The sequence below is a fragment of the Coregonus clupeaformis genome, chromosome 40 (genome assembly GCF_020615455.1).
Source record: "Coregonus clupeaformis isolate EN_2021a chromosome 40, ASM2061545v1, whole genome shotgun sequence".
NCBI lineage: Eukaryota > Metazoa > Chordata > Actinopteri > Salmoniformes > Salmonidae > Coregonus > Coregonus clupeaformis.
In genome coordinates, this window is record NC_059231.1 from 9464261 (window position 1) to 9489260 (window position 25000).

The 25000-nt window shown below is 46.5% G+C and overlaps 1 protein-coding gene across 3 annotated transcripts in view; it reads left to right on the forward strand.

The window, feature by feature from the left end:
- The window catches only part of nrp2b (neuropilin 2b), a 216114-nt gene that overhangs the window by 140217 nt on the left and 50897 nt on the right, over positions 1-25000 (forward strand). For all 3 annotated transcript variants that reach the window (XM_045212068.1, XM_041868869.2, XM_041868870.2), the window contains exons 12-13: positions 13795-13872; positions 14992-15153. In XM_045212068.1, the coding sequence (XP_045068003.1) occupies positions 13795-13872; positions 14992-15153 (240 nt within the window). The remainder of the gene's footprint in view (positions 1-13794; positions 13873-14991; positions 15154-25000) is intronic.

The window sequence follows — 25000 nt, forward strand, 5'->3', positions numbered from 1 at the left end:
CCCCTCCCCTCTCCCATCCTCCTCTCTCCACCTCTCCCTCCCCTCTCCCATCCTCCTCTCCCCCCCTCCCCTCTCCCATCCTCCTCTCTCCTCCTCTCCCTCCCCTCTCCCATCCTCCTCTCCCCACCTCCCATCCTCCTCTCCCCCCTCCCCTCTCCCATCCTCCTCTCCCCTCCTCTCCCCTCCCCTCTCCCATCCTCCTCTCCCCTCCTTTCCCCTCCCCTCTCCCATCCTCCTCTCCCCACCTCCCCTCTCCCATCCTCCTCTCCCCCCCCTCCCTCTCCCATCCTCCTCTCCCCTCCCCTCTCCCATCCTCCTCTCCCCCTCCTCTCCCTCCCTCTCCCATCCTCCTCTCCCCACCTCCCCTCTCCCATCCTCCTCTCCCCCTCCCCTCTCCCATCCTCCTCTCCCTCCTCTCCCCTCCCCTCTCCCATCCTCCTCTCCCCTCCTCTCCCCTCCCTCTCCCATCCTCCTCTCCCCTCCTCTCCCCCTCCCTCTCCCATCCTCCTCTCCCGTCCTTCCCTCTCCTGTCCTCCTCTCCCTCCTCTCCCCTCCCTCTCCCATCCTCCTCTCCCCCTTCCCTCTCCCACCCTCCTCTCCCCTCCTCTCCCCTCCCCTCTCCCATCCTCCTCTCCCCGTCCTCCCCTCTCCCCGTCCTCCTCTCCCTCCTCTCCCCCCTCTCCTGTCCTCCTCTCCCTCCTCTCCCCTCCCCTCTCCCATCCTCCTCTCCCCCCTCCCCTCTCCCATCCTCCTCTCCCCTCCTCTCCCCTCCCCTCTCCCATCCTCCTCTCCCCCCTCCCCTCTCCCATCCTCCTCTCCCTCCTCTCCCCCCTCTCCTGTCCTCCTCTCTCCTCCTCTCCCCACTGGCAGGGAAGTCTGTAACAGAGGAATAATGAATTGATTAATAAATAAAAGCGACATGTCACGGTTGTGCATAGCGGAGCGTGAATGACACACAATCCTCTGAACTCAGATATTACAATCACTGCAGCCTCTCTATAATTCATTCATGATTTGACGGCTGTGGTAGAGAGCATGTGTGTGTGTGTGTGTGTGTGTGTGTGTGCGTGCGTGTGTGTGTGTGCGTGCGTGTACGGCGACCTCTAGGGCATCAGAAAAACAGGGCCATCAAGGTTAGCCTATAATGACACTACAGTCACATTGAAGACGTGATCCATGTGAGAGTTGAACCTACAACCTTGGTGTTGCCAGTGTAGCGCTCCAACTCCCTGAGCCATCTGGACCTCTGTATCAGTCTCCCTTCTCAGCCAGCCAGCCACACCTATTTGTTTATTCTGACGATAGACACAAGGAAGCACATTAGATGTGCAGGACAACAGTATGTTGATGGCTGTAGATTCCAGTGGCGGTTCGGTGCCATTTAAGATGAGCATGACCTTATTTCTATTACAGTATATTGGATGACTGTCATTTATATTCCATTCACCCAGTTCAATATAACATCTATAGGTTTAGGCTACTACATAATATGCCATTTAGCAGTACATGATACTCTAATGTTCCCTATACCCATCATGAGGTTGCTACAACCTAGCCTATGAATGGAAGTTTACAAGTAGGTTCACACAGGTCGAGAGAAAATCTTGAGTTGGTTGGTGTGAGGTGTGACCCAGGTGCGGTGCAGGGTAGACAGTAGGCAGTAGGCAGAGATGGTGAAACAAGGATCTTTACTGGTGGTCCCAAAGCCAAAATACGGCAAAAGCCAAAACAGACTTTACACGAAAACAAATGAGGAGCACATAGGACTGCAAAAAACAGGCTAACAGCAAATAATACGGAATTTCTAACTCAGACTGAAAACCACAATGACACAGGGCGAACACTTCTCGAGTACCTGTGCTTCTGTCTCAGGATCAGACATTGATACGTACTGCTCTACAATAAGGAACTAGAAGAGAAAACGGAGCAAGGGAACACAGGGAAGTGAGGCCATAAATACACAAGTGAATCAGATAGACACAGGTGACACCAATAGGATGATGATTAGTCCCGACTGTGAGTGAGGAGGTGCCTAAGGTTGTCGGAGGATGACACCTAGTGGGTCGCTCCAGAACTGCGACCCACTCCTGTAACACATGGACAGACAGCGACACAATCAATACCACCTTGCACACTCTTGCCTGCATCTAGCTGATCTAAGGTGTAATCATTAGTCCAACAGTTGCCAACGAGAGTTTCTATTGGACAAATTCAGGTATGTTTTTCCCCATTTCGTTCCGTTTGCTTCCGTTTTAAGAAACGTTTTTTAACAGAATCGGCGGAATGAATACACCCCTGATCACGTGTAAACACAGTTCACTTTCATAGCAGCCACGTTGCATTCCTTCTAGCCTCTCTCCTCCTCTCACCTTTTCCCTTCGTTTGTGGACTTCAATGCACATCACATCAGCTGTATGTGACCAGGAGAAAAAACCTTTCCAAGCCAAACCATATCATAACCGCTACACACAGCCTACATCGTTGTCACCATATTAGCTAAAGTAACGTCGTCGTCAACATAGCTAATATAACTAACGCGTTAGTAAACCCGCTACAATCATGCAGTACAGTGTACGGTCAGTAGGCAGTATAGCGGTTACACCGGCAGGCCCCGGTGGCAATTAATTAATAAAAACCAAAAGCTTACCTTGACTTGGAAGAGTTCCAGTGTTGTGTTGGATAGTCATAGCCAGCTAGCTAACATAGCATCCTTCTGTTTGAGCCGGGTGTTTTGAGTAGGCTAAACTAGCTAGCTGTACTTGCTAAGTAAGTGAAAGTACAAGTCATTGACAATAGAAATATGAAATATCTCTCTCTCTCTCTCTCTTAATTTGTTCAAAACTGTTCAACTATTGTCTTTCTCTCTCTGAGTCATCACAAAACAGTGTATTTGAATATATTTAGTATAGTTTTATCTATCAAGTTTCACTATTTTATTTTTATGAAATTCACTGAGGAGGATAGTCCTCCCTTTCCTCCTCTGAGGAGGATAGTCCTCCCTTTCCTCCTCTGAGGAGGATAGTCCTCCCTTTCCTCCTCTGAGGAGGATACTCCTCCCTTTCCTCCTCTGAGGAGGATAGTCCTCCCTTTCCTCCTCTGAGGAGGATAGTCCTCCCTTTCCTCCTCTGAGGAGCCTCTGCTGGTTTGTGATTCGTCGCTTGTATTTCAAGATCAGACTGGGCATTTTGTAATCAAACATAACAATGACAAAAATAGTACAAAATACAAAAAATGTAAGTACCTGACACAATGAAGCACATTAGATGGGCGGGACAACAGTATGTTGATGGCTGTAGATTCGTGATTCGTCGCTTGCATGTCAACATCAGACTGGGTAGAATTTACGTTCGAGATTTCCTACTGCAGTATCTGCAAGTATGACCAATGGCATAACACCTTATTGATAGGTAAATTCAACCAACCAATAGGAATACATAAACATTGAATACATATTTCTGTAGTGGCAAGTGGAACTATAACCAATCCTGTTACACATTACATTTTAGTCATTTAGCAGACGCTCTTATCCAGAGGAGCAGGAGCAATTAGGGTTAAGTGCGTTGCTCAAGGGCACATCGACAGATTTTTCACCTAGTCGGTTCAGGGATTAGAACCAGCGACCTTTCGGTTACTGGCACAACGCTCTTAACCACTAAGCTACCTGCCGCCCCACAAGCTCAATATGAAGATGAATAACTTGATCTATCAGGCACCTTGCAGCTCAGGAGTGCTGTTTTTCAGCATCTCATTATTGATGCTGTCAAAATCACAAGATTTATTTTGTTTTTAGTGATTTGACCTTTAGTGCTAATTCCTCACGTGAAATTGGAAAGTCAAGTGGGTTTAGAGTGTTTTTTGATTGGTGATTCTAATATTTGAAGTTCTAATATCAGATTGAGGTTTAAGTTTATTTCTCCTGATGGGCTTTCTTTATATACACTGCTCAAAAAAATAAAGGGAACACTTAAACAACACAATGTAACTCCAAGTCAATCACACTTCTGTGAAATCAAACTGTCCACTTAGGAAGCAACACTGATTGCAGGTGGTCACCACAGACAACTTCTCAGTTCCTATGCTTCCTGGCTGATGTTTTGGTCACTTTTGAATGCTGGCGGTGCTTTCACTCTAGTGGTAGCATGAGACGGAGTCTACAACCCACACAAGTGGTTCAGGTAGTGCAGCTCATCCAGGATGGCACATCAATGCGAGCTGTGGCAAGAAGGTTTGCTGTGTCTGTCAGCGTAGTGTCCAAAGCATGGAGGCGCTTCCAGGAGACAGGCCAGTACATCAGGAGGCGTGGAGGAGGCCATAGGAGGGCAACAACCCAGCAGCAGGACTGCTACCGCCGCCTTTGTGCAAGGAGGAGCAGGAGGAGCACTGCCAGAGCCCTGCAAAATGACCTCCAGCAGGCCACAAATGTGCATGTGTCTGCTCAAACGGTCAGAAACAGACTCCATGAGGGTGGTATGAGGGCCCGACGTCCACAGGTGGGGGTTGTGCTTACAGCCCAACACCGTGCAGGACGTTTGGCATTTGTCAGAGAACACCAAGATTGGCAAATTCGCCACTGGCGCCCTATGCTCTTCACAGATTAAAAGCAGGTTCACACTGAGCACATGTGACAGACGTGACAGAGTCTGGAGACGCCGTGGAGAACGTTCTGCTGCCTGCAACATCCTCCAGCATGACCAGTTTGGCGGTGGGTCAGTCATGGTGTGGGGTGGCATTTCTTTGGGGGGCCGCACAGCCCTCCATGTGCTCGCCAGAGGTAGCCTGACTGCCATTAGGTACCGAGATGAGATCCTCAGACCCCTTGTGAGACCATATGCTGGTGCGGTTGGCCCTGGGTTCCTCCTAATGCAAGACAATGCTAGACCTCATGTGACTGGAGTGTGTCAGCAGTTCTGCAAGAGGAAGGCATTGATGCTATGGACTGGCCCGCCCGTTCCCCAGACCTGAATCGATTTGAGCACATCTGGGACATCATGTCTCGCCCCATCCACCAACGCCACGTTGCACCACAGACTGTCCAGGAGTTGGCGGATGCTTTAGTCCAGGTCTGGGAGGAGATCCCTCAGGAGACCATCCGCCACCTCATCAGGAGCATGCCCCGGCGTTGTAGGGAGGTCATACAGGCACGTGGAAGCCACACACACTACTGAGCCTCATTTTGACTTGTTTTAAGGACATTACATCAAAGTTGGATCAGCCTGTAGTGTGGTTTTCCACTTTAATTTTGAGGGTTACTCCAAATCCAGACCTCCATGGGTTGATAAATTTGATTTCCATTGATCATTTTTGTGTGATTTTGTTTATAGCACATTCAACTTTGTAAAGAAAAAAGTATTTAATAAGAGTATTTCATTCATTCAGATCTAGGATGTGTTATTTTAGTGTTCCCTTAATTTTTTTGAGCAGGGTAGATTTTCAAAATGTTCTTTCCAAATGTGACCATGTTGAATAGGTAGTGTTTAAGTTATTATACATATCCCATAACTGATTTTGATCTCTCTCTGATTCTCCTTCTCTCTGTCTCTGCCAATCTCTCTATGTCTCTTCCTCTCCCTCTCTCTGGGGATGGAGCTGGGGTCTGGGGCTGGGGGCTGGGGCTGGGGGCTGGGGATGGGGGCTGGGGATGGGGGCTGGGGATGGGGGCTGGGGATGGGGATGGGGATGGAGCTGGGAGCTGGAGCTATGGATGGGGCTGGGGCTGGGGATGGAGCTGGGAGCTGGGGGCTGGGGATACATGGTGACCAGTGCATGGGTGTGTTAGCTAGGCAATGGAGGGGAGGATTGAGAGATTGCTTTGGTGTTAAGTAGGGGCCACAGCCATATACATTATAAAGCCTGATAGATCAGTGGTCAAACCTCCCAGAGAGAGAGAGAGAGAGAGAGAGAGAGAGAGAGAGAGAGAGAGAGAGAGAGAGAGAGAGAGAGAGAGAGAGAGAGAGAGAGAGAGAGAGAGATAGTTAACATAGCGAGAGAGAGAGAGAGAGAGATATAGTTAACATAGCTATACAAGCCCCGCCTCTCCTGGCAAACTGGCAGCTTGATGAGCCAATAGCTGAGGCCATATGTTAGCAGTCAGGCTGGATGGGCTTACAGAATGAGTACATGACTACAGCAGGATGTCATGGTATATTACAGAATGAGTACATGACTACAGCAGGATGTCATGGTATATCACAGAATGAGTACATGACTACAGCAGGATGTCATGGTATATTACAGAATGAGTACATGACTACAGCAGGATGTCATGGTATATTACAGAATGAGTACATGACTACAGCAGGATGTCATGGTATATTACAGAATGAGTACATGACTACAGCAGGATGTCATGGTATATTACAGAATGAGTACATGACTACAGCAGGATGTCATGGTATATTACAGAATGAGTACGTGACTACAGCAGGATGTCATGGTATATTACAGAATGAGTACGTGACTACAGCAGGATGTCATGGTATATTACAGAATGAGTACGTGACTACAGCAGGATGTCATGGTATATTACAGAATGAGTACATGACTACAGCAGGATGTCATGGTATATTACAGAATGAGTACATGACTACAGCAGGATGTCATGGTATATTACAGAATGAGTACGTGACTACAGCAGGATGTCATGGTATATTACAGAATGAGTACATGACTACAGCAGGATGTCATGGTATATTACAGAATGAGTACATGACTACAGCAGGATGTCATGGTATATTACAGAATGAGTACGTGACTACAGCAGGATGTCATGGTATATCACAGAATGAGTACATGACTACAGCAGGATGTCATGGTATATTACAGAATGAGTACGTGACTACAGCAGGATGTCATGGTATATTACAGAATGAGTACATGACTACAGCAGGATGTCATGGTATATTACAGAATGAGTACATGACTACAGCAGGATGTCATGGTATATTACAGAATGAGTACATGACTACAGCAGGATGTCATGGTATATTACAGAATGAGTATGTGACTACAGCAGGATGTCATGGTATATTACAGAATGAGTACGTGACTACAGCAGGATGTCATGGTATATTACAGAATGAGTACATGACTACAGCAGGATGTCATGGTATATTACAGAATGAGTACGTGACTACAGCAGGATGTCATGGTATATTACAGAATGAGTACGTGACTACAGCAGGATGTCATGGTATATTACAGAATGAGTACATGACTACAGCAGGATGTCATGGTATTTTACAGAATGAGTACGTTTCTACAGCAGGATGTCATGGTATATTACAGAATGAGTACATGACTACAGCAGGATGTCATGGTATATTACAGAATGAGTACATGACTACAGCAGGATGTCATGGTATATTTACAGCTCCCTGTGTTTGGTCCTCTGGTACAAACCTCCATGTGCTCCCCAAAGCTGCCATCAGTTCTTAGAAAGTGAACTCTGACTTCCTCACTTCCTGGCTGTATGCTCTCTATTGACTGTCTGGTCTGTGAAGGTGATTCAGCTTCTCTCTCGCTGCCCTGTCACTGCTGACAAGCCCCAATGTCACCTAAAGGTCTCACCGTCACAGCAATAACGCAGTGACAGGCCCTGACCTTTAACTGAATACCTCCTAAAGGAGAGATGATGGCTCACTAATTATTTAGTCTGGGCAGACAGTAGAGAGAGAGGAGGGAGCGAGTAGGGAGACAGGAGGGAGGGAGGAGGGAGACAGGAGGGAGAGAGGAGGGAGAGAGGAGCGAGAGAGGAGGTAGAGAGAGAGGAGGGAGGAGGGAGACAGGAGGGAGAGAGGAGGGAGAGAGAATGGAGAGAGGAAGGAGAGAGGATGGAGAGAGGAGGGAGAGAGAGAGGAGGGAGGAGGGAGACAGGAGGGAGACAGGAGGGAGACAGGAGGGAGAGAGGATGGAGAGAGGAGGGAGAGAGAGAGGAGGGAGGAGGGAGACAGGAGGGAGACAGGAGGGAGGGAGGAGGGAGACAGGAGGGAGAGAGGAGGGAGAGAGAGAGGGAGGGAGGAGGGAGACAGGAGGGAGACAGGAGGGAGGGAGGAGGGAGAGAGGAGGGAGGGAGGAGGAAGGGAGGAGGGAGACAGGAGGGAGAGAGGAGAGAGAGAGAGGAGGGAGAGAGGAGAGAGAGAGGAGGGAGAGAGGAGGGTGAGAGGAGAGCGAGAGAGGAGGGAGAGAGGAGGGAGGGAGGAGGGAGACAGGAGGGAGAGAGGAGAGAGAGAGAGGAGGGAGAGAGGAGAGAGAGAGGAGGGAGGGAGATGACTGTGAGGTTGTGGAGCAGTTAGGGGACTGACTAAGGGCATAATCCTAACTTGACATGTGTGCTCTTAACTTGATGAGCTCTTAAATCTTGAATTGATGTCAATGGAAGATGTGCATGAAAACTTAAGCTACACCAGTGGGTTCAGGCCTTAGTGACTGGCTGCTTCTGTCTCTGTCTCTGTCTCTGTCTCTGTCTCTGTCTCTGCCTCTGTCTCTGTCTCTGTCTCTGTCTCTGCCTCTGTCTCTGTCTCTGTCTCTGTCTCTGACTCTGACTCTGACTCTGCCTCTGTCTCTGTCTCTGCCTCTGCCTCTGTCTCTGTCTCTGTCTCTGTCTCTGTCTCTGTCTCTGTCTCTGTCTCTGTCTCTGTCTCTGTCTCTGTCTCTGCCTCTGTCTCTGTCTCTGTCTCTGTCTCTGTCTGTCTCTGACTCTGTCTCTGCCTCTGTCTCTGCCTCTGTCTCTGCCTCTGTCTCTGCCTCTGTCTCTGTCTCTGCCTCTGTCTCTGCCTCTGTCTCTGTCTCTGCCTCTGCCTCTGTCTCTGCCTCTGTCTCTGACTCTGTCTCTGTCTGGTTCTCTGTCTCTGTCTCTATTTATCTGTCTCTCCGCAGGTTTACTAAGTGACTTACTCTCTGACGGGGTGTGTGTTGTTACTGATGCTGCTTCTTTCTCCCCCGTCCCAGGTCTGTCTGGGGGGTTCACTGCTGTTTCAAAGGGCACCAAATTGATACAGTTTAAATAGAGTTTAATGTCAAAACCAACCAGTGGCATCTGGGACGAGTCTTTCATGTCTGGGTTTACAGACACATATATATTTCCTAATATATTATGAATACATGTATTTATATATTTTCATTGGGAACTGAAGTGGCTGTGTGATTAGTGTGTCTCTTCACGTATTGGCCAATTAATTAAGTATTGAACTGTAAAGGGTAATGAAACTAATGATGTTAGTAAGGGCTGACAGTCATTACTCATTTAGCTCCTACACTCTAATGATGTTAGTAAGGGCTGACAGTCATTAATCATTTAGCTCACAGTCTGTCCTACAGTACATACAACTCAGGAGGCTCCCATTGGCAGGATGAGGAGGGTAGAAAGAGATGGTTTGTTTCCAAATGAGTACATGTAAACTCTACTACTGTGTGTTTGATGTGTAGGCCTACATTTGAAGATACTGATCTGTGTTTTGGAAAGTATGAGTAAGTCCCAGTGAAAGTATGAGTAAGTCCCAGTGAAAGTATGAGTAAGTCCCAGTGAAGATATGAGTAAGTCCCAGTGAAGATATGAGTAAGTCCCAGTGAAGATATGAGTAAGTCCCAGTGAAGATATGAGTAAGTCCCAGTGAAAGTATGAGTAAGTCCCAGTGAAGGTATGAGTAAGTCCCAGTGAAAGTATGAGTAAGTCCCAGTGAAGGTGTGAGTAAGTCCCAGTGAAGGTATGAGTAAGTCCCAGTGAAAGTATGAGTAAGTCCAAGTAAAAGTATGAGTAAGTCCCAGTGAAAGTATGAGTAAGTCCCACTGAAAGTATGAGTAAGTCCCAGTGAAGGTGTGAGTAAGTCCCAGTGAAGGTATGAGTAAGTCTCAGTGAAAGTATGAGTAAGTCCCAGTGAAAGTATGAGTAAGTCCCAGTGAAGATGTGAGTAAGTCCCAGTGAAGGTATGAGTAAGTCCCAGTGAAAGTATGAGTAAGTCCCAGTGAAGGTATGAGTAAGTCCCAGTGAAAGTATGAGTAAGTCCCAGTGAAGATGTGAGTAAGTCCCAGTGAAGGTATGAGTAAGTCCCAGTGAAAGTATGAGTAAGTCCAAGTGAAAGTATGAGTAAGTCCCAGTGAAAGTATGAGTAAGTCCCAGTGAAAGTATGAGTAAGTCCCAGTGAAGGTGTGAGTAAGTCCCAGTGAAGGTATGAGTAATTCCCAGTGAAGATGTGAGTAAGTCCCAGTGAAGGTATGAGTAAGTCCCAGTGAAAGTATGAGTAAGTCTCAGTGAAAGTATGAGTAAGTCCCAGTGAAGATATGAGTAAGCCCCAGTGAAAGTATTAGTAAGTCCCAGTGAAGGTGTGAGTAAGTCCCAGTGAAGGTATGAGTAAGTCCCAGTGAAAGTATGAGTAAATCCAAGTGAAAGTATGAGTAAGTCCCAGTGAAAGTATGAGTAAGTCCCAGTGAAAGTATGAGTAAGTCCCAGTGAAGGTGTGAGTAAGTCCCAGTGAAGGTATGAGTAAGTCTCAGTGAAAGTATGAGTAAGTCCCAGTGAAAGTATGAGTAAGTCCCAGTGAAGATGTGAGTAAGTCCCAGTGAAGGTATGAGTAAGTCTCAGTGAAAGTATGAGTAAGTCCCAGTGAAGGTGTGAGTAAGTCCCAGTGAAGGTATGAGTAAGTCCCAGTGAAAGTATGAGTAAGTCCCAGTGAAAGTATGAGTAAGTCCCAGTGAAGATATGAGTAAGTCCCAGTGAAAGTATGAGTAAGTCCCAGTGAAGGTGTGAGTAAGTCCCAGTGAAGGTATGAGTAAGTCCCAGTGAAAGTATGAGTAAATCCAAGTGAAAGTATGAGTAAGTCCCAGTGAAAGTATGAGTAAGTCCCAGTGAAAGTATGAGTAAGTCCCAGTGAAGGTGTGAGTAAGTCCCAGTGAAGGTATGAGTAAGTCTCAGTGAAAGTATTAGTAAGTCCCAGTGAAAGTATGAGTAAGTCCCAGTGAAAGTATGATTAAGTCCCAGTGAAGGTATAAGTCCCAGTGAAAGTATGAGTACGTCCCAGTGAAAGTATGAGTAAATCCCAGTGAAAGTATGAGTAAGTCCCAGTGAAAGTATGAGTAAGTCCCAGTGTGTAATGGTAAGAGTATGAAGTTACATAAGTAGCCAACATAGGACTCTGTTGATGTCCTGCTACCCTGAATTAGTACACAGCTCTTTCATACGAGAGCTACACAGAGAGAGAGAGAAGACAGAGTAATTCAGGACCTCTCAGCCTCACCGCTCATACACACACACGTGCACACACACCATACACACACACAGAAACATATACACCACACACACACACCACACACACACAGACACACACACACACCACACACACACACACACACACACACACAGACACAGACACACCACACACACACACACACACACAGACACACACACAGACACAAACACACACACACACACACACATAGACACCACACACACACACACACACACACCACACACACATAGACACCACACACACAAACACACACACACACACACATAGACACCACACACACACACACACACCACACACACACACACACACAAACACACCACACACAGACACACATAGACACAACACATACACACACATAGACACCACACACACACACACACACACACACACACACACACACACACACACACACACAGACACACACACAGACACACACACACACACATAGACACCACACACACACACACACACACACACACACACACACACACACACACATAGGGTGAATACATTTAAAAGAGCCAAATGCAGGACACCAGAATGATTTTGCGGGACATTCGCGCCTCAGGACAGTGTAGCTACACACACAAAACTTCCCGCTGCATTAGCTAACCGAAGACACCGACACCACTGTTTTGGGTCACAGTCTAATACGGTTATTTAATTTTAATTTGTAGATAAAATGTTTGTTGTGGGATGTGGGACAAAGGGCTAAAAGGCAGGACTGTTGACTCGTGGTCACTCTAACACACAAAGAAACACACTAGACCAAACCCCGCTCACACAGCCCAGCAATCAAGATGACTCCTGGAGACTCACACAGACCAGCAATCAAGATGACTCCTGGAGACTCACACAGACCAGCAATCAAGATGACTCCTGGAGACTCACACAGACCAGCAATCAAGATGACTCCTGGAGACTCACACAGACCAGCAATCAAGATGACTCCTGGAGACTCACACAGACCAGCAATCAAGATGACTCCTGGAGACTCACACAGACCAGCAATCAAGATGACTCCTGGAGACTCACACAGACCAGCAATCAAGATGACTCCTGGAGACTCACACAGTCCAGCAATCAAGATGACTCCTGGAGACTCACACAGCCCAGCAATCAAGATGACTCCTGGAGACTCACACAGCCAAGCAATCAAGATGACTCCTGGAGACTCACACAGCCCAGCAATCAAGATAACTCCTGGAGACTCACACAGCCCAGCAATCAAGATGACTCCTGGAGACTCACACAGTCCAGCAATCAAGATGACTCCTGGAGACTCACACAGCCCAGCAATCAAGATGACTCCTGGAGACTCACACAGCCAAGCAATCAAGATGACTCCTGGAGACTCACACAGTCCAGCAATCAAGATAACTCCTGGAGACTCACACAGCCCAGCAATCAAGATGACTCCTGGAGACTCACACAGTCCAGCAATCAAGATGACTCCTGGAGACTCACACAGCCAAGCAATCAAGATGACTCCTGGAGACTCACACAGTCCAGCAATCAAGATGACTCCTGGAGACTCACACAGTCCAGCAATCAAGATGACTCCTGGAGACTCACACAGCCCAGCAATCAAGATGACTCCTGGAGACTCACACAGTCCAGCAATCAAGATGACTCCTGGAGACTCACACAGCCCAGCAATCAAGATGCCTGAAAATCAAGAAGCCTGTGGCAGTGGTTTCCCTGAACCTACCTCCCTACCTCTGTACCTCCCTACTCCCCTGGCTCCCCACCTCCCTACCTCCCTACTCCCCTACCTCCCTACCTCCCTACTCCCCTACCTCCCTACCTCCCTACCTCCCTACTCCTCTGGCTCCCTACCTCCCTACCTCCCTACTCCCCTACCTCCCTTCCTCCCTGACTCCAAACCATCATGGAATGTAGCAAAGCAGTCGTGCAGGCAGCAGGGGAAGATAAGCAGCCCGTCCCAAGTGGAACCCTATCCCCTATATAGTGCACTACTTTTGATAGGGCACTGGTCAAATGTGATGTACAATGTAGTTCATAGGGTGGCATTTGGGACGTAGCAGCGTTGCACAAGCCAAGCCTCACTACCAATGACCCAACACCTTCCATCTGTTCTCTCTGATAGAGAGGTGTTGTTGTTTACACTATGACCTCACACAGTAGAGATGTGTTGTTGTTTACACTATGCCCTCACACAGTAGAGATGTGTTGTTGTTTACACTATGACCTCACACAGTAGAGATGTGTTGTTGTTTACACTATGACCTCACACAGTAGAGATGTGTTGTTGTTTACACTATGACCTCACACAGTAGAGATGTGTTGTTGTTTACACTATGACCTCACACAGTAGATATGTGTTGTTGTTTACACTATGACCTCACACAGTAGAGATGTGTTGTTGTTTACACTATGACCTCACACAGTAGAGATGTGTTGTTGTTCACACTATGCCAGACTCTGTTGTTGGTTCTCAGCGGTTGGGATAAAGTGGACGTCTAATTTCCGTTGAACCTTGTGTACAATTGATAAAGTAATCTTCTTCTCTCCTCTTCTCTCCTCTCTATAGAAATGACTACTCTACCTGCCACTGCCACACCCTCCCTGCCTAGACTAGAGGAGACCACCGCTGCCTCGAGAGGACCAGGTAATGGCATACTGTAACACAGGGCCACAGGGCTCACTGTGGTGTGAGGCTCAGACACGTGTTGATCACGGTCAGTCTGATCGGCGTCGTTAACAGAGCTACCGGAGAGGCTGTGGTTAGTCTGCTGTGTGCTCTGGATTGTGTGTTTTCAACTAATAGCTGCATAACCTGATAATCCATCCCAGAAATGAACTGTCTCTCTTCAGCATGTAAATGCAGGTGTCTGAAACATTATGATGCTAACATTATGATGCTAACATTATGATGCTAACATTATGCTGCTAACATTATGATGCTAACATTATGCTGCTACCATTATGATGCTAACATTATGATGCTAACATTATGCTGCTAACATTATGATGCTAACATTATGATGCTAACATTATGATGCTAACATTATGCTGCTAACATTATGATGCTAACATTATGCTGCTACCATTATGATGCTAACATTATGATGCTAACATTATGCTGCTAACATTATGATGCTAACATTATGATGCTAACATTATGAGTCTAACATTTTGCTGTTAACATTATGAGGCTAACATTATGATGCTAACATTATGCTGTGTGTGTGTGTCGCTGCTCCTCTCTTCTCCTCTGCTGATTGCTGAGGGGAATATTCCAGGATGTAGAGATCCATGCTGAAAAGGCTGACCGTAGCTAGCGTTAGCCTAGCACTCCTGCTGTCTAATCTATAATCTAGACCTGTATCAGTAGGTGTCAGGGTCTCAGCACTAATGCTGCATGCTAATCGCTAACAAGACTCGTTCAAGGCCACGGGTGTGAGTCCTCCCCAAAGAGAGTAGAGGGGATGGGGGACTAACACAGCACCATGGTAGGAACTAGGCTAAATATTAGGTATGGGGTAAATGTAATGGGTTTAATTTATCTTATGTGGTCCTCTGTAGCTCAATTGGTAGAGCATGGCGCTTGTAACGCCAGGGTAGTGGGTTCGATCCCCGGGACCACCCACACGTAAAAATGTATGCACACATATGCTTTGGGTAAAAGCGTCTGCTAAATGGCATATTATATTTATTATTATTATCTTGTTCTCTCTCTCCTTTTTCCTCTCTACCACCCCCCCCTCACCCCCATCCTCTCCTCCAGGCACTACTACGTGGTCTCTGGGAGGTCTGTGTGACTTTGAGTCCAGTCTGTGTGGCTGGATCCCAGACGGCGTGTCAGAGCTGAGCTGGTCTCTCCACAGCGGCAGCATCTCTTCTGTTCTAACACCCAGCTTGGATCTCCCTCTCTCTCTGCCCAAAGACGGTCAGCACCACTCACATTTACTGTGTTTTATAATGGTCATCTGGTCGTCACTGGATAGGAGACACACTGACTACTGCCATTTGTAGAGAGATGACACTTGGTTGAATCCATGCTGAAATGGGGTGTCTCTGCATGCATACGGTACCAGTCAAAACTACTCATTCAAAGGTTTTTCTTTATTTTACATTGTAGAATAATAGCGAAGACATCAAAACTATGAAATAACAAATATGGAATCATGTAGTAACCAAAAAAGTGTTAAACAAATCAAAATATATTTTATATTTGAGATTCTTCAAGGTAGCCACCCTTTGCCTTGATGACAGCTTTGCACACTCTTGGCATTCTCTCAACCAGATTCACCTGGAATGCTTTTCCAACAGTCTTGAAGGAGTTCCCACATATGCTGAGCACTTGTTGGCTGCTTTTCCTTCACTCTGCGGTCCAACTCATCCCAAACCATCTCAATTGGGTTGAGGTTGGGTGATTGTGAAGGCCAGGTCATCTGATGCAGCACTCCATTACTCTCCTTGGTCAAATAGCCCTTACACAGCCTGGAGGTGTGTTTTGGGTCATTGTCCTGTTGAAAAACAAATGATAGTCCCACTAAGCGCAAACCAGATGGGATGGCGTATCGCTGCAGAATGCTGTGGTAGCCATGCTGGTTAAGTGTGTCTTGAATTCTAAAAAAATAACAGACAGTGTCACCAGCAAAGCATCCCCACACCATCACACCTCCTCCTCCATGCTTCACGGTGGAACCACACATGCGGAGATCATCCGTTCACCAACTCTGCGTCTCACAAAGACACGCGTTTTTAACCAAAAATCTCACATTTGGACCAAAGGACAGATTTCCACCGGTCTAATGTCCATTGCTCATGTTTCTTGGCCCAAGCAAGTCTCTTCTTATTATTGGTGTCCTTTAGTAGTGGTTTCTTTGCAGCAATTCGACCATGAAGGCCTGATTCACGCAATCTCCTCTGAACAGTTGATGTTTAGATGTGTCTGTTACTTTAACTCTGTGAAGCATTTATTTGGGCTGCAATCTGAGGTGCAGTTAACTCTAATGAACTTATCCTCTGCAGCAGAGGTAACTCTGGTTCTTCCTTTCCTGTGGCGGTCCTCATGAGAGCCAGTTTCATCATAGCGCTTGATGGTTTTTGCGTCTGTTCTTGAAATGTTCCTTATTGACTGACCTTCATGTCTTAAAGTAATGATGGACTGTCGTTTCTCTTTGCTTATTTGAGCTGTTCTTGCCTTAATATGGACTTGGTCTTTTACCAAATAGGGCTGTCTTCTGTATACCTCCCCTACCTTGTCACAACACAACTGATTGGCTCAAATGCATTAAGAAGGAAATAAATTCCACAAATTAACTTTTAAGAAGGCACACCTGTTAATTGAAATGCATTCCAGGTGACTACCTCATGAAGCTGGTTGAGAGAATGCCAAGAGTGTGCAAAGCTGTCATCAAGGCAAAGGGTGGCTGTTTGAAGAATCTCAAATCTATTAACACTTCTTTGGTTACTACATGATTCCATATGTGTTATTTCATAGTTTTGATGTCTTGACTATTATTCTACAATGTAGAAAATAGTACAAAATAAAGAAAAACCCTTGAATGAGTAGTTGTGTCCAAACTTTTGACTGGTACTGTATATTCTGCATTGGAATATGGTCTAAGCTAAAAAATATGATAAAATAGTTGCATTATTTGTAGACCTATTTATCAAATCCTTTTCTAAAGCCCACAGTTTATGTATCACTCTTTATGGCAGTGTACAGTATGCCATCTGCCCATCCCTCTTTATGGCAGTGTACAGTATGCCATCTGCCCCATCCCTCTTTATGGCAGTGTACAGTATGCCATCTGCCCCATCCCTCTTTATGGCAGTGTACAGTATGCCATCTGCCCCATCACTCTTTATGGCAGTGTACAGTATGCCATCTGCCCCATCCCTCTTTATGGCAGTGTACAGTATGCCATCTGCCCCATCACTCTTTATGGCAGTGTACAGTATGCCATCTGCCCCATCACTCTTTATGGCAGTGTACAGTATGCCATCTGCCCCATCCTCTTTATGGCAGTGTACAGTATGCCATCTGCCCCATCACTCTTTATGGCAGTGTACAGTATGCCATCTGCCCATCCCTCTTTATGGCAGTGTACAGTATGCCATCTGCCCCATCACTCTTTATGGCAGTGTACAGTATGCCATCTGCCCATCCCTCTTTATGGCAGTGTACAGTATGCCATCTGCCCATCCCTCTTTATGGCAGTGTACAGTATGCCATCTGCCCCATCCCTCTTTATGGCAGTGTACAGTATGCCATCTGCCCCATCCCTCTTTATGGCAGTGTACAGTATGCCATCTGCCCCATCACTCTTTATGGCAGTGTACAGTATGCCATCTGCCCCATCCCTCTTTATGGCAGTGTACAGTATGCCATCTGCCCCATCACTCTTTATGGCAGTGTACAGTATGCCATCTGCCCCATCACTCTTTATGGCAGTGTACAGTATGCCATCTGCCCCATCCCTCTTTATGGCAGTGTACAGTATGCCATCTGCCCCATCACTCTTTATGGCAGTGTACAGTATGCCATCTGCCCATCCCTCTTTATGGCAGTGTACAGTATGCCATCTGCCCCATCACTCTTTATGGCAGTGTACAGTATGCCATCTGCCCATCCCTCTTTATGGCAGTGTACAGTATGCCATCTGCCCATCCCTCTTTATGGCAGTGTACAGTATGCCATCTGCCCCATCCCTCTTTATGGCAGTGTACAGTATGCCATCTGCCCCATCACTCTTTATGGCAGTGTACAGTATGCCATCTGCCCCATCCCTCTTTATGGCAGTGTACAGTATGCCATCTGCCCAATCCCTCCTCTTACACGCTTAGGCACTCCATTTACCAGCAGCCCATCATATGAGTTAACACCATTACAATGCCTTCTGTCACTCCACCAACTCTAACTTCTCCATAACTCCACATCTCCTGTCCCATGGGCCCTGCACCCCCAACCCTGCAGCAAAACCACTAAGATGCTCTCCCTCCTCCCTCTCTCTCTCTCTCTCTCTCTCTCTCTCTCTCTCTCTCTCTCTCTCTCTCTCTCTCTCTCTCTCTCTCTCTCTCTCTCTCCCATCTCTCCCTCTCTCTCTCTCACTCTCTCTCTCTCTCTCTCTCTCTCTCTCTCTCTCTCTCTCTCTCTCTCTCTCTCCCTCCCTCACCTCTCTCTCCTCTACTTCCTGAGCTCCAGCCCAGTCCTGTTTTCTCCCGTGGCCTGACTTTCCTGTCTGAACTCCCCAGCCTTGTCAAACACACACGCACACACGCACACACACACACACACGCACACACGCACACGCACACACGCGCGCGCGCACACACACCAGTGGCGTCATGAGCCCCAACAATCTGAGGAGGCACAAAGTACATGAGGATGGCTGTGGGGAATTTAGCATTTTCCAAACAACTGAAATTCTATGTAAAAAGAATATGTACAGTATATTTTTCTGCATATTTAAGCATACCTCCTGAGCTGTCTGTATCCCCCTGACTGGTGGTTTTCTATTTAAGAAACTACATTTGCTTATCTGCATCTCTGCTAAAATCTGGGTAAAAGATTGAAAGGTCTTATTCAGTACATTTAGTAATTGATTGCCATACAGTGACAAGAAAAAGTATGTGAACCCTTTGGAATTGCCTGGATTTCTGCATAAATTAGTCATAAAATTTGATCTGATCTTCATCTGAGTCAAAACAATAGACAAACACAGTGTGCTTAAACTAATAACACACAAAGTATTGTATTTTTCTTGTCTATATTGAATACATAATTTAAACATTCACAGTGTAGGTTGGTAAAAGTATGTAAACCCCGTAGGCTAATGACTTCTCCAAAAGCTAATTGGAGTCAGGAGTCAGCTAACCTGGAGTCCAATCAATGAGACGAGATTGGAGATGTTGGTTAGAGCTGCCCTGCCCTATAAAAAAACACTCACAAAATTTGAGTTTGCTATTCACAAGAAGCATTGCCTGATGTGAACCATGCCTCAAACAAAAGAGATCCAGAAGACCTAAGATTAAGAATTGTTGACTTGCATAAAGCTGGAAAGGGTTACAAAAGTATCTCTAAAAGCCTTGATGTTCATCAGTCCACGGTAAGACAAATGGTCTATAAATGGAGAAAGTTCAGCACTGTTGCTACTCTCCCTAGGAGTGGCCGTCCTGCAGAGATGACTGCAAGAGCACAGCGCAGAACGCTCAACGAGGTTAAGAAGAATCCTAGAGTGCCAGCTAAAGACTTACAGAAATCTCTGGAACATGCTAACATCTCTGTTGACGAGTCTACGATACGTAAAAAAAAACTAAACAAGAATGGTGTTCATGGGAGGGCACCACAGAAGAAGACATTGCTGTCCCAAAAAAAATAACATTGCTGCGCGTCTGAAGTTCGCGAAAGAGCACCTGGATGTTCCACAGCGCTACTGGCAAAATATTCTGTGGACAGATGAAACTAAAGTGGAGTTGTTTGGAAGGAAGGAACACAACACTATGTGTGGAGAAAAAAAGGCACAGCACACCAACATCAAAACCTCATCCCAACTGTAAAGTATGGTGGAGGAAGCATCATGGTTTGGGGCTGCTTTGCTGCCTCAGGGCCTGGACAGCTTGCTATCATCGACGGAAAAAAGGAATTCCCAAGTTTATCAAGACATTCTGCAGGAGGATGTAAGGCTATCAGCCAATTGAAGCTCAATAAAAAAGTTGGGTGATGCAACAGGACAACGACCCAAAACACAGAAGTAAATCAACAACAGAACGGCTTCCGCAGAAGAACATTCTGGAGTGGCCCAGTCAGACTCCTGACCTCAACCCGATTGAGATGCTGTACCGTGACCTCGAGAGAGCGGTTCACACTTCCCAAGAATATTGCTGAACTGAAACAGTTTTGTAAAGCGGAATGGTCCAGAATTCCTCCTGACCGTTGTGCAGGCCTGATCCGCAACCACAGAAAACGTTTGGTTGCGATTATTGCTGCCAAAGGAGGGTCAACCAGTTATTAAATATACATACTTTTTCCCACCCTGCACTGTGAATGTTTACACGGTGTGTTCAATAAACACATGAAAACGTATAATTGTTTGTGTGTCATTAGTTTAAGCACACTGTGCGTGTCTATTGTTGTGACTTAGATGAAGATCAGATCAAATTTTATGAACAATTTATGCAGGAATCCAGGTCATTCCAAAGGGTTCACATACTTTTTCTTGCCACTGTATATATAAATATACACTGAGTATAACAAACATTAGGAACACCTTCCTAACATTGAGTTGCACCTCCCCACCCACCCACACTTTTCCCCTCAGAACAGCCTCAATTCGTCGGGACATGGACTCTACAAGGTGTCGAAAGCGTTCCACAGGGAGGCTGGCCCATGCTGACTCCAACGCTTCCCACAGTTGCGTCAAGTTGGCTGGATGTCCTTTGGGTGGTGGGACCATTCTTGATACACACGGGAAACTGTTGAGCGTGAAAAACCCAGCAGTGTTGCAGGTGCGCCTGGCATCTACTACCATACCCCGTTCAAAGGCACCTAAATATTTTGTCTTGCCCATTCACCCTCTGAATGGCACACATACACAATCCATGTCTCAATTGTCTCAAGGCTTAGAAATCCTCCTTTAACCTGTCTCCTCTCCTTCATCCACACTGATTGAAATGGATTTAACAAGTGACATCAATAAGGAATCATAGCGTTCACCTGGATTCACCTGGTCAGTCTATGTCACGGAAAGAGCAGGCGTTCATAATGTTTTGTATAATCAGTGTATATATATATTAGATGGCAGGTGTGTTGGATGGCAGGTGTGTTAGATGGCAGGTGTGTTGGATGGCAGGTGTGTTGGATGGCAGGTGTGTTGGATGGCAGGTGTGTTGGATGGCAGGTGTGTTAGATGGCAGGTGTGTTAGATGGCAGGTGTGTTAGATGGCAGGTGTGTTGGATGGCAGGTGTGTTGGATGGCAGGTGTGTTGGATGGCAGGTGTGTTGGATGGCAGGTGTGCTGGATGGCAGGTGTGCTGGATGGCAGGTGTGTTAGATGGCAGGTGTGTTGGATGGCAGGTGTGTTAGATGGCAGGTGTGTTGGATGGCAGGTGTGTTAGATGGCAGGTGTGTTAGATGGCAGGTGTGTTAGATGGCAGGTGTGTTGGATGGCTGGATGGCAGGTGTGTTAGATGGCAGGTGTGCTGGATGGCAGGTGTGTTAGATGGCAGGTGTGTTAGATGGCAGGTGTGTTGGACGGCAGGTGTGCTGTTCTCTCTCAGCCCCTCTACACCAGGCTGTGCAGGGAGTGACTTCACGTTGGAGCGCTACGAACGCACACACAGCCTCCCAACACACTACGTGACCTTGTCTGCGTCCAAAATGGCACCCATTTTCCATTTATAGTGCACTACGTTTGACCAGCGTCCATCAAATGTAGTGCACTATAAAGGGAATAGGGTACCATTTGGGATGCAGGCTGAGACAAGGTCACGTAGTGTGTTGGGAGGCTGTGTGACCTTGGGCTGATAGAGAGAGAGGCGGCTTTAGAACCACGCAGTAACGAGGCGGCTTTAGAACCACGCAGTAACGAGGCGGCTTTAGAACCACGCAGTAACGAGGCGGCTTTAGAACCACGCAGTAACGAGACGGCTTTAGAACCACGCAGTAACGAGACGGCTTTAGAACCACGCAGTAACGAGACGGCTTTAGAACCACGCAGTAACGAGACGGCTTTAGAACCACGCAGTAACGAGACGGCTTTAGAACCACGCAGTAACGAGACGGCTTTAGAACCACGCAGTAACGAGACGGCTTTAGAACCACGCAGTAACGAGACGGCTTTAGAACCACGCAGTAACGAGACGGCTTTAGAACCACGCAGTAACGAGACGGCTTTAGAACCACGCAGTAACGAGACGGCTTTAGAACCACGCAGTAACGAGACGGCTTTAGAACCACGCAGTAACGAGACGGCTTTAGAACCACGCAGTAACGAGACAGGTGCATTAGTCTAGCTAGTTAGCTCCTCTGAGGGGAAGGGGTCCACTACCACACGGTAAAGTCTCTCATAGTCCACCCTGACCCTGAAAGGGTTCATCCCCATTATGTTCAGTAGAGAGAGAATAATAATGATATTATATATATATATATATATATATATATATAGTATATATATATATATATATATTCATATAGTTATATATATATATATATATTCCAGTATAGTTATATATATATATATATATATATAGTATATATATATATATATATTTATATATATATATATATATATATATATATATATATATATATTCCAGTATAGTTATACATATTCCAGTATAATTACATATATATATATATATATATATATATATATATATATTCCAGTGAAAAACAATCCTCCTAGCACTTCCTTCCTGCCCCTAAGATAATCACCTCGCAGGCAGAGCAGGCAGATCACTTTATGCTAAGTAGTCCTGCATGTAGCTATCAATGTGCTTCCCAAATAGCACCCTATTCAGGATATAGTGCACTACTTTTGACAATAGCCCTATTGTGCCATTTGGGACTCACATCAACAAGAAGAAGAACCTTCTCCTTTAAGAAATTTGAATTCATTCATCCTTTATACATTCCTTCCCAGGATCAAACAGAAAAAAAGTTTGGACTGTATTAATTAAAGACAAGATCAATTTAGGCACTTTACATGATGTGTCCCAAATGAATCCCTGTTCTCTAGATAGCCCCTATGGCCCTGGATAAATGTAGTGCACTATGTAGGGAATAGGGTGCCAAATGGGACGCACCGTGAAGAAATAGTTAGTTACCTCCTCATCAACCTTGATTTATAATTCATTCATCTTGATGTGTTTCTAATTCATCAAAGTTTTATCTAACTGGAAAAGATCTGCTGTAAAGGAATATCAATAATTCAGCTCTTCTCTATGGCTGGGAGGGGTATAGATGTGGTGGAGAGGATTATGACTGCAGTGAAAGATGATGTGAGAGAGAGAGAGAGAGAGAGAGCGAGAGACAGAGACAGAGAGAGAGATCGAGAGAGAAGGAGAGAGCGAGAGAGAGAGAGACAGAGAGAGACAGAAAGAGACAGAGAAAGAGAGAAGTCAAATGTCTACTGTTTGCTGATGATCTGGCGCTTCCATCACAAACCAAGGACGTCATACAACAGCACCTAGATCTTCTGCACAGATTATGCCAGACCTGGGCCCAGACAATAAATCTCATTAAGACTCAAATAATGGTTTTCCAAAAAAGGTCCAGTGACCATGGACAACAAATACAAATTCTATCTAGACACCGTTGCCCTAGAGCACACAAAAAACTAGACATACCTCAACCTAAACATAAGCGCCACAGGTAACTTCCACAAAGCTGTGAACAATCTGAGAGACATGGCAAAAAGGGCCTTCTATGCCATTATAAAAGGAACATAAAACTCAACATCCCAATTAGGATCTGGATAAAATACTTCAATCAGTTATCATACCAATTGCCCTCTATGGTTGTGAGGTCTGGGGTCCGATCACCAACCAATTGAGACTCTGCATGCATAATTCTGCAAAAATATACTTTGTGTATAACGCAAAACCCCAAATAATGCAGAGCAGAATTAGGCCAATAGATATCAAAATCCAGAAAAGACCTGTTCTACAACCACCTAAAAGGAAGTGATGCACATTCCACCACAAAGCCATCACCTAGAGAGAGATGAACCTAGAGAAGAGTCCCCTCAGCCAGCTGGTCTGTCAAGGCGGTAGGACGAAGTCAGGCGCAGGACACAGAGCTAATCGTAAAAACGTACTTTACTCGTGGGTATCTTAATGAACATACCTTCACGCAGGGAGGAACAAAACCCGCTCACATACGACAACCAAAACATGGACAAACACGCACAACACACAGTGTGAGTGTCACACCCTGGCTCTGGGACTCATTATGTTGAGCCAGGGTGTGTTCATTCTATGTGTTCTGTTTCATTGTTGGGTGTTCTAGGTTGTCTGTTTCTATGTTTGCCTGTGTGACTCCCAATCAGAGGCAACGAGTGTCAGCTGTCGGCTGGTTGTCTCTGATTGGGAGCCATATTTAACTGTCGGTGTTTCACTTTGTGTTTGTGGGTTTTTGTTCCGTGTTCGGTCAGTGTTATCGTTGGACGTCACGAGTCGTTTCTTGTTTTGTTTATTTAACTTTAACTAATTAAAGTCATGTTTGTTGCACACGCTGCGCCTTGGTCTACTCACTCATACGACGATCGTGACAGAAAAACCCACCATACAAGGACCAAGCAGCGTGTCCAGGAGCAGGCAGACTGGACATGGGAGGATCGCCGGCCATGGAGTGAGACTGACGAGAGGCAACCCCCAAAAAATTTTAGGGGGGGGCACACGGCATGGACGACGGGGCTGACGGAGGCAAAAGAGGGGCGGATTCTGGAAGCCACCAGGTTACGGATACACCGCCCTGTACGTCCTGTGCGGATGCCTCACACAGAGTGTGTGAGGGTAGGCATTCAGCCAGGACGGGTTGTGGCCGCTCTTCACTCCAGGGCTCCTATCCGTCTCCACAGCCCGGTTCGGCCTGTCCCTGCTCCACGCACCAAGCCTACGGGGTGCGTCGCCAGCCCAGCCCGGCCTGTTCCTGCTCCACGCACAAAGCCTACGGTGTGCGTCGCCAGCCCAGCCCGGCCTGTCCCTGCTCCACGCACCAAGCCTACGGGGTGCGTCGCCAGCCCAGCCCGGCCTGTTCCTGCTCCACGCACAAAGCCTACGGT